At 41.2% G+C, this 15,906-nt stretch overlaps 1 protein-coding gene across 5 annotated transcripts in view; it reads right to left on the bottom strand.

The window, feature by feature from the left end:
* Nucleotides 1-15,906, bottom strand: part of PAPSS1 (3'-phosphoadenosine 5'-phosphosulfate synthase 1) — a 108,811-nt gene that overhangs the window by 78,770 nt on the left and 14,135 nt on the right. For all 5 annotated transcript variants that reach the window (XM_019927776.3, XM_019927777.3, XM_019927774.3 and 2 more), the window contains 3 exons: nt 11,673-11,908; nt 4,718-4,856; nt 527-645 (listed from right to left, as the gene is read on the bottom strand). In XM_019927776.3, coding sequence (XP_019783335.2) covers nt 527-645; nt 4,718-4,856; nt 11,673-11,908 — 494 coding nt within the window. The remainder of the gene's footprint in view (nt 1-526; nt 646-4,717; nt 4,857-11,672; nt 11,909-15,906) is intronic.

Raw genomic sequence — 15,906 nt, 5'->3', positions numbered from 1 at the left:
AACAAATGAACATACAAACAAACTCACAAAAAAAGAGATCAGATTTGTAGTTACCAGAGGCAGGGGGTGGGGGGAGAGGGAACTGGATGAAGGCAGTCAAAAGGTACAATCTTCCAGTTATAAGGTAAATAAGTACTAGGGATGTAAGGTACAACATTATAAATATAATTAACACTGCTGTATGCCATATATGAAAGTTTCTAAGAAAGTAAATCCTAAGAGTTCTTATCACACACACAAAAAAATTTTTTCTATTTCTTAAATTCTGTACCTATGTGAGATGATGGATGTTCACTAAACTTATTGTGATTATCATTTCGTGATGTACATAAGTCAAATCATTATGCTGTACACTGTAAACTTATACAATGCTGTATGTCAATTATATCTCAATAAAATTGGAAGAAAAAAAAGAATATAAAATACAAATGTTACTCCACATTACCAGCACCCTTTTTTTGGAGGGGGAATGTTATGAGATGGATATAATTATTCTCTGGGGATTCCCTCTTGGACCTCCTCTTACCCGTTCCTGTAGAAGTTCCACAACCTGCTGGACACAGTCATTTACATCACAGGAGTCAGTTTTCAGCACCAATTCCGGGGCCTCTGGTTTTTCATATTCAGAATCAATCCCAGTGAAACCTATAAAAGGTAAAAGATAATAGAGGGAGTGGAAATTAAAATAGGTTTGTTTCCTCAGTGTAAGTCTCTGCTATGCTGAAGTTCATATTTATGCTGCCCCTTCTAAGTTACGGGGTTATAATATTGAAACTTCTTTCCTGGGAGAAGATTTCTAATTAAACTTTTGTTTCTTCTTTGAACACAAACAGTCGATCCTTCTTATTCGCAGTAGTTCTCTTCAATAAGTTGCCACACATACAAAATTAGTGAATACTGAACCACTGCTTCTAGGAGAAGTGTGGGTTTGGTTTCCTGTGGGCCTCTAGTCACCAAATTTTTGTCAACCAATTAATATATTTGTTTTATGAGTGTTTCTGTTTAAAGACAGCTTATTTCATATATAGTGCTGATTCATTAACACCGAACTCATGGCCAACAGCACCAGAACTCATGTCTGAACAAAGCTTATCTAACACATGTATTTTCTCCACAAGGCAGGTCAGTCTTCCTGCCCTTGAGAACACTGGACAGTACTTCAGCACTGTGCCGGGGGGTCATTTTAAACAGCAAAATCACCAACAAAAAGAAAAAAAAAAGTTAAAACACATGGCACTAAACAGGCCATCAAAAGGACACTTCTTGGGCTTCCCTCGTGGCACAGTTGTTGAGAGTCCGCCTGCCCATGCAGGGGACATGGGTTCGTGCCCCGGTCCCGGAAGATCCCACATGCCGCGGAGCGGCTGGGCCCGTGAGCCATGGCCACTGAGCCTGCGCGTCCGGAGCCTGTGCTCCGCAACGGGAGAGGCCACAACAGTGAGAGGCCTGCGTACCAAAAAAACAAAACAAAACAGAAAAGGACACTTCTTTACAGTATGAGAGCTGATACACAAAAGCTTTGTTCAACTTTAGCTGGGAATGTATATTCCGGGTGACTAAAATTCTGCTGCTCTGTGTGTGTCTACAAGTGACAGCCAAAGTGCTGTGGGTATATGGATGTGGGGTAACAAATTTTAGTGAGTAGGCACACTTGCAAATTTGGAATCTTCCAATAATGAAGATTGATGATATTTCTATCACCCTTCCTTTTTTCTGTTAAGTAAATGCCTACATTGCCTGTGAAGAAAACAGGAATGAATACCAAGTAATCCAGAGCATCCCATTTCTCCACGGGAACACAGGATATAGTGCCGAAACCCTGGGCAGAAAACCAAACTCGACAAGATTTTTTTCCCTCTCAGTGCAAAAGCCAACGCCAAGCCAATCTGTCCATTATATTCACCAGGATTATCTACAGCCGAATTGAAGCTCTGCAGGGTTCTTCTGCCATCACATGAAGTGTTCAGGCAAGACAGATGAACTACTATTAGCTTAAGCAGAACATAAGTAAGGAATCCTGTTATATCACCAAAAATGTTCCACAATCAAATGTAACCCATTTAGATATTAACCACTATTTAGATTTTCCCTATCTGTACATGTGCTACTGTGTAACTGCCTAGAAGAGAAAGAACGCATGATGTTAACCACAGAATGGGCTGGCTGAGCTGAAGATATGCTATTCCTATCTTTCATATTATTCCATACCTAAGTCATTCGAGATCTGTCTGCCTTGGAATGCCAAGTCATTCTTGGGTTAGAATGGTCAACATGAACTTAAAATCATTACTAAAAAGCTTTAAAATAAACACTACAAGTCTACAGCCCATCTATTTCTTTTTTTTTTCTATTTCATATTTTTAAGTATCACATGAAGTTCTGAACCCAAGAAGAAATTTTTGCATTACCAATATTCCCGACAGTATTAGTGGTGAGTCACAGTAAAATACGTGGGGAAAAAACAAACCTGGTTAAAACACTAGTTCTTAAGCTCTGATTCTCAAATGTGGCTACATGCTGGAATCACTGGGTCCCACCCTTAAGAGATTCTGATTTCAATGGTCTGCGGTACAGCCTTGGCACTAGATTTTTTAAGTCCCATCAGATAATGCTTATGTGCAGCAAAGCTTTGAGGATCACTGTGTTAGAAGACTTGGTTTAACATTTTAAAAGCCCAGGAAGTCTCTTCCTAGTTAATTTAGCCCATAAGTGATTACAGTAAATGTATACTGTGAGAAAAATGTTTATATTTAAGTAAATAATAACTACTTGAGCGTTACTCGTGAAAATAATCTAGGTATTTAAGAGTAGCTGACACAGGCATATATTTACAGTTTAGTAAATGTCATATAAAGGCCTATAAAAGCCTGAAGTCTGCTGAATGTATGCAATCTCACCTGTCCCTGAAATGTTTACCATCAAGGCTCTGAAATAGCATTGGCAGGAAACTTTTTAAGCACCATTCTTACAATGAGTAAATGATTTTGAAAACTGTCCAGTCAGGAACTCTAGAACCATGGCAAACCTAAAATAAATAAACGTGTGTACACACATGCACACAAGTATACATTAACCTAAGAACATTTTAACAATGTCTATTCAAAGGAGTTACGAAACACCTGGTAAACAAGTAAAACATAGAAAACTGAACTAATACAAGCACATTCCCAGATACAGAATGCAAACTGTAAGTGACTCAAGGTATTTTGGATTCAGTCTTATTATTCATCTTTGCATCCCCAGCACCAGATATAAACCTTGCAAATAGAAAGCATTGATCAAAGTGTTGAACATCCAATTTCCACTCCACCTTCTAATCCATTCGAGAAGCATTTACTGTGTGTGTGTACCAAGTATTATGCTTTGGGCCACGCTCTGTGCTAAATTCTAAAAATACAAAAATGCTAAAGATGTTGTCCTGGCTCACAGGGTGCTTACTCCAGCTGAGCAAACAAATCTACCTCCCTCACCAATCCATCCTTGCAAAAACAACAAAAGCAACTACAGTTAAAATAAGTAAAAGATTCAGACTTCAGGATCCTGGACACACTGTTCTGCTTCTCTTTGCAGAAGTGCACACTGGCCGTCAACAGAGAGAGGGTGACCTAGAAATTAAATGGATAAACTGTTTTCCCTCCTGTTGTCATATATTATTCAGGTCAGGCAGCCTATTCTCACTGAGTCAAGAAAGTACAGGCTTAATGGGTGAAACTTGAGTCTCCATGATGGCAAGACTGGATACGAGCCCTGCCCAAGGAACCAGATTCATCACGGCCAGTGGAACTTGCCCCAACTGCTAATGGGCTCCCAGGTCCAAACAGAAGAGCCCAGAATAACAAGCATTTTCCTTCCTGTTCCACCTTTTCCTTTCTAGGGCCAGAAGCTGGTGCTAAAATCTACACTTCCTAGAGCTCCTGGGAGCTCCTGGAGTCCAGGCTATCACACTCCCTGCTGGGAAGGCAAACAAAAGTTAGGGGCATGAATTGATCCCAAACAATGCTGAACCTATGTGCCCTCTGTTACTGTTAATAATAATACCGGTAACAGACCAGGGCTAATGTCAAAGGATGTCTAAAAGATAAACAGAATGACTGGTATCAAGGGCGACAGCAGAACGGGTTCTAAATGTCTCTTTCTATGTCCAAATTTTCATCATAGTTGAAACTCTGGGAGCAGACCATAAAATCGAAAATACAAGCTGTATGTACTTTGATAAAATCACAGATATGTTAATTTAATCTAATGCAACAATCATACGTAGAATGAATTTCAGACCATTCCAGGCACTATGATATAAATAAGAATGAGACATTTTCCTTGCTCTCAAGATGCTTGTAATTCAGGCATTTTTCCCAGCAGCTATGGAATGTCCTACATCTTCACTGGAACAAAGAGAACAGAAGTGGCAGCAACTATCCAACTAATAGCCAATCTAATGCTAGGTACCTAATTATACCAAATAGGCTTCCCAAAGTCCCAATCCTCTAAAACTTCCTTGTGAGTAGGATTTCAACCTGATCGATGATACTGAGGGTACACGGTGCCAGGTACTACTGGTAGGCCTGAGAGATACAACAGTGTAACAAGACCTGCTTTCTCTTCTCAAGTAGCTCCAAGTTGTTTGAAAACTTCCATCTCTTAGAAAAGATTATCAGTCTCAGATATGGTAAGATGAAACATCTAAGGAAAGACAAACTGGGAAAAAAATATTGCTTACCTTTAATTTCTCCAGCCCGTGCTTTTTTGTAGAGTCCTTTGACATCCCTCTGTTCACAAACATGCAGGGGAGCATCAACAAACACTTCAAAAAAAGGTAAACTTGCACCCTCATGAATTTGCCTTGCATTGTTGCGATCCTTAGAAAAAAGGCACATACAGAAACGTAATGAAGAGTGCTCATACGAATCAAGGGTACTGTATTAATGTCAAGGACAAGTAAAAGTGCTTTTCAGCTGTGTTAGTGGAAAATAGACAAAGTTTAATTTATATTTTGAAAATATAAACTGAAAAAAAATAAACCCAAGAAATTATTAGATTAACACACCCATTCTTCATTAAGGATTTTTTTTTAATTTATTTTTTTAACATCTTTATTGGAGTCTAATTGCTTTACAATGGTGTGTTAGTTTCTGCTGTATAACAAAGTGAATCAGTTATACATATACATATGTTCCCATATCCCCTCCCTCTTGCGTCTCCCTCCCACCCTCCCTATCCCACCCCTCTAGGGGGTCACAAAGCACCAAGCTGACCTCCCTGTGCTATGCGGCTGCTTCCTACTAGCTATCTATTTTACCTTTGGTAGTGTATATATGTCCATGCCACTCTCTCACTACGTCCCAGCTTACCCTTCCCCCTCCCCGTATCCTCAAAAGGCCTGCTATTCTGAGATACTGGCAAGTTCCAGGAGGGAGAACAATGGATGCCCCATTAAAACTTTCACCTAAATTTTATGAGGAAGCTGAGCCAAAGCCCAGCTTAAATGCAGATGTCAGTCATCAGGCCTCTCTCTTAACAACAGGCTCCACCTCAGCCTGAGCTAGCGTGAAAGTAACTTCACAAGGGATCCATTCAGAACCCAGAGGTTAGTTTATTCACTTGCCAAATACAAACCCCTGCAGCCGCTACACACCTCTAGCATTCCCAAAACTTCACTTTTCTGCATGGCTCCTAAGCCCCAACTCTGCTAACACCTTCACTGCTCGGCCTCAACTCTCTCTGGAACACTGCTTCCTTTGTAAGTGAAACTCTTCTTCTTTCTGGTCTTAACTGAAACCAAGTTCTCCCTTGAGGATTCACTCATCTTCCTGTTCTCAAATGCAGGCTCCACGTTCATATTCCATAGACAAGGCAGCGCCACCATTTTCAAAGCTAGCCCCTACACCTTCCTCCATCCTATCCCCACATGGCTCATGTTATCATTTACCACCTTTCTTACGGCCCCTCAACCCATGCCTACTTCCACTCTTATCAGATGGCCACACTTCTCATTTCAAAAAGAAAATCCCCGGGGACTTCCCTGACCGTCCAGTGGTTAGGACTCCGTGCTTCCAATGCAGGGGGTGTGGGTTCAATCCCTGGTCGGGGAACTAAGATCCCACATGCCGTGTAGCATGGCCAAAAAAAAAGAAAGAAAGAAAAGAAAAGGAAACCCCAGACACGAACGCTCTCAATCTCCCCTCTGCCATATAATTTACCTATATCCCCCACCTTTATCTCCTTCCCTCCTGCCGCTCCTCCCTTCACGGATTCAAAATCCCCTACTCTGCAATGGAATACTATTCAGCCATAAAAAAGAATGAGATTTTTTGCCATTTGTAGTAACACAGATGGGCTTGGAGGGCATTATACTAAGTGAAATAAGTTTGACAGAGAAAGACAAATACTGTATGATATCACGTGTATGTGGAATCTAAACAAATACAACAGGACTTCCCTGGTGGTGCAGTGGTTAAGAATCCGCCTGCCAATGCAGGGTACAGAGGTTCGAGCTCTGGTCTGGGAAGATCCCACATGCCGTGGAGCAACTAAGCCCGTGCGCCACTACTACTGAGCCTGCATTCTAGAGCCCGCAAGCCACAACTAATGAAGCCTGCGTGCCTAGAGCTCGTGCTCTGCAACAAGAGAAGCCACTGCAATGAGAAGCCCGCACACAGTAACAAAGAGTAGCCCCTGCTCGCCGCAACTAGAGAAAGCCCACGCATGGCAATGAAGACCCAATGCAGCCAAAAATAATAAATAAATAAAATAAATAAATTTTTAAAAGTACAACAAACTAGTGAATATAACAAAAAAGAAGCAGACTCACAGAGATGGAGAACAAACTAGTGGTTACCAGTAGGAGAGGGGGAAGGGGCAACATAGGGGTGGGGAGTCAGAGGTACAAACTATTAGGGTGTAAGATGAGCTAAAGGATGTAGCATACAACATGGCGAGTAGAGCCAATATTTTGTAATAACTGTAAATGGAAAGTAACTTTTAAAAATTGTACATAAGAAAAAAAAATCCCCTTCCTGCTAATGAACCTTGCTCAATCCATTATTGCTGCTGCATCTGGAATTTTCAACCTCCTCCTTCTCCACTGGCAACAAACAAGTAAAAGTCACTCTCTTCCATTAAAAAGAGATGAGCTAACAAATCATACAAAAATTCCCTCAATCCTGGCACTTTCCAAGCCATTCTGCCATATGTCATACTACTAACCCTGCGTACTGCAATCATGCTACTCCCCGGTCGTTCCTATGCTCCCCTGCGGCACTGGTGCTGCCCACCTTCTACCAGGAGACCACTGCTCACACTGCACAGTCCCTGAGCACTTTTCTCAACTGCTTTCACTGTGTAAACTACAGCATGTAAACCAACACTCAAGCCTGAACTCTGACCTCTCCCGAAATTAAACACACCTTTCCAACTTCCTCCAAAATACACCCACCTGGAGATCTCCCAGGTACCTCAAACTTAACACGTCCAAAACTGAACCCACTCTCTTTTCTCCCAAGCTTGCATTCCCACCTATACTGCCCAAATCAAGGGATGACGACACTACTCACCCAGAATCCCCAGAGTTGTTCTGGTTTCTTCCCTTTGCCGTTCCACCCCCTGCATTTTGTCACAAAGTCCTTCAGATTTTACCTCTAGACATTACACTAACCCAGTCTGCACTTCTTCCCTAGCTCCTGGCTCAACCTCATTTTTCCTGCCTGGACAACACCCTTTTAATACGTCTGCTGGCTTCCAGCTTTGACCTGCTCAAAGCCACACTCTACACTGTCCCCAGGATGACAGAGGATGCAAATTCAACCACGTCACTAAACTCTTCAGAGACTGCCCAGCACCATCAGGGTAAAACCCAAACTTCTCAGTGTGAATCGTCAGGCCTTCTCCACCTGGCCCCACCATTCTCAGTCTCACACCTGATGTTCTAATGATAATTAACACCTGCCTGGTCTACCAGGCTGTTTGGGCCTAATGCCTTTGCCATCCCCCCTGCCAAAAACACTCCACCTCTCTCCTCGGGCTACAGCAATGTGTCCCCTCACAGCACAGCTCCATGCTAAGTCCTCCAGGAAGCCTACCCTCATGTCCAGGCTGACTGAGGCCTCACTTCTGCTGGGTTCTCAGAGTACCCACCATATACCTCTGTCACAGATCCCATCCCAATATACTAAAATAATTTCAGTAGCTTTATAGCCTTAGTATCTGGCAGAGTGATTAAGTCGAGATCCTACTATTCCAACTGTCCTTTTAAATGAAGGTGTTCCCCAAGTTTCCATCTGTGACTCGCTTCTCATTCTATATACTCTTTTGTACACTCAACTTCATCAAGGTTTCAACAATAAAGTTAATGATTCCCCAATTTTTTTTTTAACATTTATTTTTGGCTGCACTGGGTCTTTGTTGCTGTGCGTGGGCTTTCTCTAGTTGGGGCGAGCGAGGGCTACTCTTCGTTGTGGTGCGCGGGCTTGTCATTGTGGTGGCTTCTCTTGTTGCAGAGCATGGGCTCTAGGTGCACAGGCTTCAGCAGTTGTGGCACATGGGCTCAGTAGTTGTGGCTTGCAGGCTCTAGCGCACAGGCTCAGTAGTTGTGGCGCATGGGCTTAGTTGCTCCATGGCATGTGGGATCTTCCCCGACCAGGGCTCAAACCCGTGTCCTCTGCACTGGCAGGCGGATTCTTTAACCACTGCACCACCAGGGAAGCCCCTGATTCCCAAATCTTTATCTCAATTCTACACAACGTTCCTGAGCTCCAGAACCAATTTCCCAATGACCCAATGGTCATCTTCACCTAGATACGCCACCAGCATTTCAAACCTAACCCAGCTAAAATCAAACAGTCATCTTCTCCCTTCCTACCCTATATTTTCTAACTCAATCATACCATCTTCTCTTCTGAAAGCACCATCCATCATGTTCACCCCCAAATTCAGCAATCAACCTGGGCACCACGTTCCACTGATGCTACAGGCTCAAGAGCCCTCAGATATGCCCCATCTTTTCTATTCCCATGGCCGATACCTCAATTCACTCCAAAAGCCTCCTGACTAGTCTCCTACCTCCAGACCCTTCCCATTCCAGGCCTTAAGGGTGACCTCACTAAAATACAAAGGCACCAGAGACACTATTCCCCAGCACAATCTCAAACTCTCGACCACCTGTGGGGCAAAGTCCCGAGCAGTCCAGAGTTCACCGTCAGACCTCTGCAAATCGCTCGAGCTTCATCTCCCCTCACGTTCATCCGGCAGAGCAGCCAAAACAACCTACAGTTCCCCAAAGACCTAAGTCCCTCACATTTCCATGCTTTTGCAAATCCTGCAGCATCTCCTCTGTGAAACAGTTTTCTCCTGCGAGAAAACTGACTCATCTTTCATGACGCATTTCAAGCAGCACTTCCTCTGCGAATCTTCCACAGCACCTTTATATACATGTACCTAATCACTTGCCTCACGATACTGCAACTGTTCGCATCTCTATGCTCCCACTACCTACTGACTCCTCAAGGATAAGAACTATCAGGTTTATTTTTACAACCAAGATGCCCAAGGTTAGTGGTGACAGAGAATACACATATCCTATAATATATGATTTGGTCCAAATATTATCATGAATTTTTTTTTTTTTTGCGGTACGCAGGCCTCTCACTGTTGTGGCCTCTCCCGTTGCGGAGCACAGGCTCCGGACGCGCAGGCTCAGCGGCCATGGCTCACGGGCCCAGCCGCTCTGCGGCATGTGGGATCTTCCCAGACCGGGGCACGAACCTGTGTCCCCTGCATCGGCAGGCGGACTCTCAACCACTGCGCCACCAGGGGAGCCCTATCATGAATTTTGACATGACCTAAGCATAGTCCGAACCTCATTTTCATTCTTAGTGCTTTTGGGGGTGAGATCAAGAAAAGTGTTGCTCCGTGTTATGGAAACAAGGGAGCCAAAAAAACAGATCAGCTTATACTTTTCGATACCCAGGTCTCAGCTGCTTGCTCTCCAAATTAGGTGTTATTAACTTTCTTTTTCCAAGAGTTGCAGAGCTTCCCAGAAAGTGCAAGAAAATCACTGTTACTATATTACTATGAAAACTGTTTATATCCTAGAATTCAGGAACTCTAACAACTCTCATACACTTCATTATTCAGGATACCTTAAACTGACAATATTGACACTGATCCCAGTGTTTCAGGAAAATGAAAAGTACCTAGTCCTCAAAGAACCTTTTAGGACTCCTGCCATGAGTGAACCTGTATGATTAACACTCAGTCTCACACTTATCTATAACCCTTACCGCTCAAATTTAGTTTTTGTTTTAAAAAAAAGTCTAAGTAACCAGACAGATTTATGATACAGTACTAGAATTGCACTATTATTTACTACACTTACTGAGTATTTATTACACATCAGGCACTATGCTGAAAGCTGTGAATGCAGGATTTACCTAATCCTCAGAGCAACCCTACGAGGTAGGTATTATCTGAGCTTGGAAGGTTAAGCAAATCGGCCAAGGTCCTAACAGTAACTGGCAGAGCCGAGATTTCAGTCTCTTGTTTCTGGCTTCAAAGCCGCTGTGTTTAACTACTACACTAACTCACCTGTTCTTTCATATCTGGGCTTCCTAAGGGCTATGCTACCATTTAACAAACACTAAATATCTACCGTGTTCCAGGATCTGGGCTTGGCATCAAGATTATAAGGATAAATCAGAGGTAGTCCCAGCCTTCAAAGAGCCAGTGGGGTTTAGAGACAGCAGAGCGCAGTGGGCAAGAGCACAGGTTCCACTGACACTGTCTGGGTGCAAATCCTTGCTCTGCCACGTAGAGTGTGTGAGGTGGGGTGATTGACACCTGTTTCCTCACCTCCACCCTCCTCACTGGGTGATGAGAACTAAGTGAGCTAATTCACATAAAAGCACTTTAAAACCGTTACCAGTACACAGTAAGTGTTCAATCAACGTTAGCTGCTATTATTATCATTATTATTATTATTACTGCTGCTATCAGCACCACCAACCAAAGAACCGGTATTTATAATAAAACAATGTGCTATGGTACAATAACAAGGGCACCAAAGACAGGTACCCAACAAAGCCTGAGAGACTTAGGAGGAAGAAATACCCAACCTGAGTCTCAGAGCATGAACAGGTGTCAACTGATGCTGAGGGGAGGCTAAGAGGAAGGAGAAGAGGGCCTTCGAGGCAGAGGGAAACAAAATTCTCGTGGTAAGAAACAATGTGATTTTTTTCAGAGAAATACAAAAAAGTGAATTAGTGCTCTATGGTCTCTAAAATAAGAAAGAGTGTGATGAAAGATGAAACTCAAGGATTGTGAGCAAAGAAGCCACGACAGGACACGTGTTAAGAAACCTAAGATTCTCCCTGGTGTTTGACACATGTTGAGTATTTATTATAGGATTTTTGAACTGAAAAGTCAAACTTGAAATAGTTTGGCCATTGACTTGTTCAACAACTTTGATTATACTTTTGAGGGGGGCGGTGGGTGTGTGGGTTATAGCAAGCTTTTCAAAAATGAATTTACTCAGGAAGTTGCGGCACAAAAATGTTGTAGGTTAATTGTTTTAATTTGGACTTAGCCTCAAGGTACATGTCAGTGTTTAAATTATTCACTTTGCCTGACACCATATTCTCAATACATGTAATTAGAACAGCAATGGCGCAAAAGCCACATACCTGAGTATAAGGTGATATAAAACTTGTGATGCATACTAAGCCAGCATCTGCAAACAGCTTAGCAACTTCTGCGATGCGTCGAACATTCTCTTCTCTGTCTTCAGGACTAAAGCCAAGATTTTTATTGAGACCTTGACGAATGTTGTCACCATCCAAAGTGTAGCATGGAATACCATGGCAAACCAAGTACTCCTCCAAAGCCATGCTTACTGTGGTCTTTCCTGCTCCCGATAAGCCTAGAAGTGAACAGTCCAAACAGATTCCATACATAAAGTTAGGGGGATAAGTAATAAAGAATTTTAACCACAGGCTTAATTATATTCATTATTCAGAGCAGTCTCTTAGCAACATTCTTGTCTAATATTTCTCTGTAAAATTTTACTACATCTTAGCTAGAAAAAAACATCTGTAGTTTAAATATAATAAGCATTTATCTTTTTAGTAACTTCTGTCTAACCCCAAAGGTATCCTAGAAATCACTGAGCTACAAAGGCTTAACCAATTTTAATACTACACATGGCTGGGTAGATATTCACTTTGTCCTCTTGTTACCACTATTCTAAAGCTGCATGCCAATTTTAAAAGAAAGTTATATGACCAAATTATTTCTGGTGAGGGAAGAAAAAGAAAGGACAAAAGTAAGTGAAATAAATACTAGAAAGTTACCTCTATATCCCAGGATCAACACCTCCCAAAGGCAGCCATGATAAAAGCACCTGGGAATCCAATTTACAATATAATTAACCTTGAAAGAATATCCTCATTTCACCTTCCTCTACCAATGTTTAGTCACTAAACGATGAGGAATAAAGGAAAAGGAAAGAGTACATGTATGCACTAATACTTGCCACCTTGGTGAGTGTTATCAGAATTCACAACTAAGACAGGTACTTCCCTGGTGGTCCAGTGGCTAAAACTCTGCGCTCCCAATGCAGGGGGCCCAGGTTCAATCCCTGGTCAGGGAACTAGATCCCACATGCCACAACTAAGAGTTCGCATGCCGCAACTAATGATCCCACATGCCACAACGAAGATCCCGCGTGCCGCAACTAAGACCCAACGCAGCCAAATATATAAATACACAGATAGATATTTCAAAAAAAAATTAAGATAGTTATGAGACAAGAGATAGAACACTGAAACCTAATGTACTGATACTTTGACATGCTAGTATAGAAGGCTAACTGAAAAATCAATTTTAAAAAGGATGATATGTTAAGAGGATCAATATAGTGTTATATGGTTTCTACATTAAAAATGTATATTAACATGAGTACAGCAGGTAGTATTTTCCAAAGATTGACTGAAAGCTTGTTTACAATGTGACACTGCCACTGTCACACCCAGAGGCAGAGTATTTCTCAGCCCTTGAATCTGGGCTGGACTTAGGAATCGCCTGTAGCCAAAACAATATAGTGAAAATGATGAGCATGACTTCCAAGACTGTCAGAAAAGGCTATTCAGCTTCTCTTTGGATATTTAATTGGGGAGAAGCCAGCTGTCAAATACTCTGAGACCACCGTGCTAGAGAAATCACAAGTAGGTGTTCCTGTCGATAGCCTTAGCCAGCTCAGCTCCCAGCTGACCAGCAGCGTCCTCTGGGGAGTCATTGCGGACACCCAGCCAGTTGTGGCTTTAGATGACTGGAGCCCAAGCCAGCATGACTGCAACCAAGCAAGACCCGGGGGGAACCGCCCAGCAGAGCACTCCTGAATTCCTTACCCACAAAAGAGTGAGCAAGTTAAAATGGCTGTTTCACACCACTAGGGTTTGGGTAATTTGTTACATAGCAACAATGACTGAACAAAGAGATGAATGTTGGGGGGACTAGGTTTTTCTGTTCTTTGTTATTGTTGTTTTTAACTACCAGTTGAACACTAGGAATCAGGGGGAAAAAAAACTGAAAACATCAGCTTCTTATACAACAAAGACAACCTAATCAACTATACTCCAATATAAAATAAAAATTAAAAAAAAACAGATAACCTAAACTACAATTAAAGTGTCTGTTTATACATACATGTGTACATGTATGTATTTTATGTATATATTTAATTTGAAACAAAGAACAGACACTGCTGAAAACTGAACTAATGACACAGAAAATTTCACTGAGATGATTATAGTGAACGTAGACAAAAAGGCTAGGATATCAAAGTGGTTAGAGAAAATTAATAGACAATGCAAGACAGATAATCCAAAACTAAGATAAAGAAAACTGGTACACCAAAGAGAAACCAAATGTACTAGATTGAAGAGCGTCCTCCCCAAAATTCACATACAGCTGGAACCTCAGAATGTGACCTTATTTGGAAACAGGGTCTCTGTGCATGTAATTAGTTAAATTAAAATGAGGCCACACAGGACTACGGTGGGCACTAAATCCAGTGACTGAAATCTTTATAACAAGGCCACCTGAAGGCGAAAGCAGAGACTGGAGTGGTACCTCTACAAGCCAGGGAACGCTAAGGATTGCCAGCAGAACCAGACGCTAGGAGAGAGGCTGACAGAAGGAACCATCCTTGATTTCAGGTTCCCAAACTGTGAGAGAATAAACTTCTGTTGTTTGAAGCCACTCGGTTTGTAGTGATTTGTTACAGTGGCCCTGGGAAACTCATATACCAATCAATTTAAAAATACAAAACCAGAAAGTTTATCCGAAATAAGATGTAAGAAAAAACAGTGTTCCAAGAAAATGACATACAAACCACTCCATACCTGGACAGATCTGGTTAAGCTACTGAATTGCAAGAAAAAGAAAGAAATCATGACTTCCGTTTCCAACAATATCAAAAAAAAAAGTGAAGGCTATAAATTTGACAACATAATTAACAACCTTGATCTGATGGACGTATATAGAATATTGCCCACATCAGGGGAACACATTTTCTTTACAAATACACATTTATGAAGCTGATTACATCCTACACTGTAAAGCAAGTACCAAAAAAATCTGATAAAAGTATTTATAAAAGTATTTATAAGCATCATTAAAAATAAAAGTATTTATAAGCATCATTAGTGGTAAAATAAATGGAATATACCATGTTTAAGAAAAGGAGTACCCAATATTCTAAAGATCAATTTCCTCCCAAATTGACCTTTAGATACAATGTAATCCCAAATCAAATCCCAACTGGATTTTGGTGGAATTAGTTAAACCTATTACAAAAGTTATACAATACAAAGAGCCAAAAAAAAAAAAAAGTCAAGACATTCCTAATGAAGAAGGTAAGAGGATTTACTCCACTAGATTTCAAGACTCTACAATTATATAGTAATTAAGACAGTGTGGCAGGAATAGAGCAATAGACAAGTATACCAGTGGAATAGATCAGAGCTCCCAGAAACAAATCCACACGTAAGTGGAAACCTGATCTATGACAGCTGGCACAGCAGATCAGAGAAAAAGGATACCCTCATCTTGGGACAACTGATTATCCGTATGGAAAGAAAAGAAAATGGATCCACCCCTCACACTACACACAAAAATCAACTGCAGAAGGAAAAGGGCCTAAACGAGAAAAGCAAAACTTCCGAAAGAAAATATACGAAAAGAAGTAATTCTTCAGGCATGCAGATGAAAAAAGGAAAGCTCCTTAGAAGAAGAAAAAAAAATTGGATTAGTCACCACATTTAATAGAAGAAATGTCTGCCTCTTATGACAACTTGGCTGGGTAAAATATATATTTGGTTCATACTTTCTTTGTCCTGGAATTCTTAAAACATTACTCCAACACAAAAACTCAGGGAATTCAGAATCCAACGGAAAGCCATCTTATAAAAACCACTGAACAAAAAAATACAGACCATAAAAACTTGACTCAAAGAAAGAGCTCATGAGTGGGCATGCCATAATAAAAGAACTGATGGGAAGGTGATAAGGTTGAATCAATTGACTTACAGAACTCAAATACAAACACCTATGGAAATTTAAGATTTGGAACAGAATGTGTCACAAGCCTAGACAATATAAATATAACAATTTAACATCTATCTAGACTTAAGAATGAGGAGATGGGAAGAACTCAAAAATGCTCTCTTCTTTCATACAGAAACACACAGACCTATCTACAGTTGAAATTTTCAATTTATAAAAACAGAAAATGGGAATGCTGTTTTTTTGGCAATCAGCAAAAGTTTTAAGGATGGGTAATATCCATGTTGACAAAGACATTGGAAAATGGACCCTCATCCACCTTTGGAAAATAAATAGGTATAAATTTTAGTGGGT

Source organism: Tursiops truncatus, chromosome 5 (assembly GCF_011762595.2).
Source record: "Tursiops truncatus isolate mTurTru1 chromosome 5, mTurTru1.mat.Y, whole genome shotgun sequence".
NCBI classification, from domain to species: domain Eukaryota; kingdom Metazoa; phylum Chordata; class Mammalia; order Artiodactyla; family Delphinidae; genus Tursiops; species Tursiops truncatus.
Note: the sequence above shows the minus strand (reverse complement) of the source record. Positions and strands in the feature narration are given on the sequence as shown.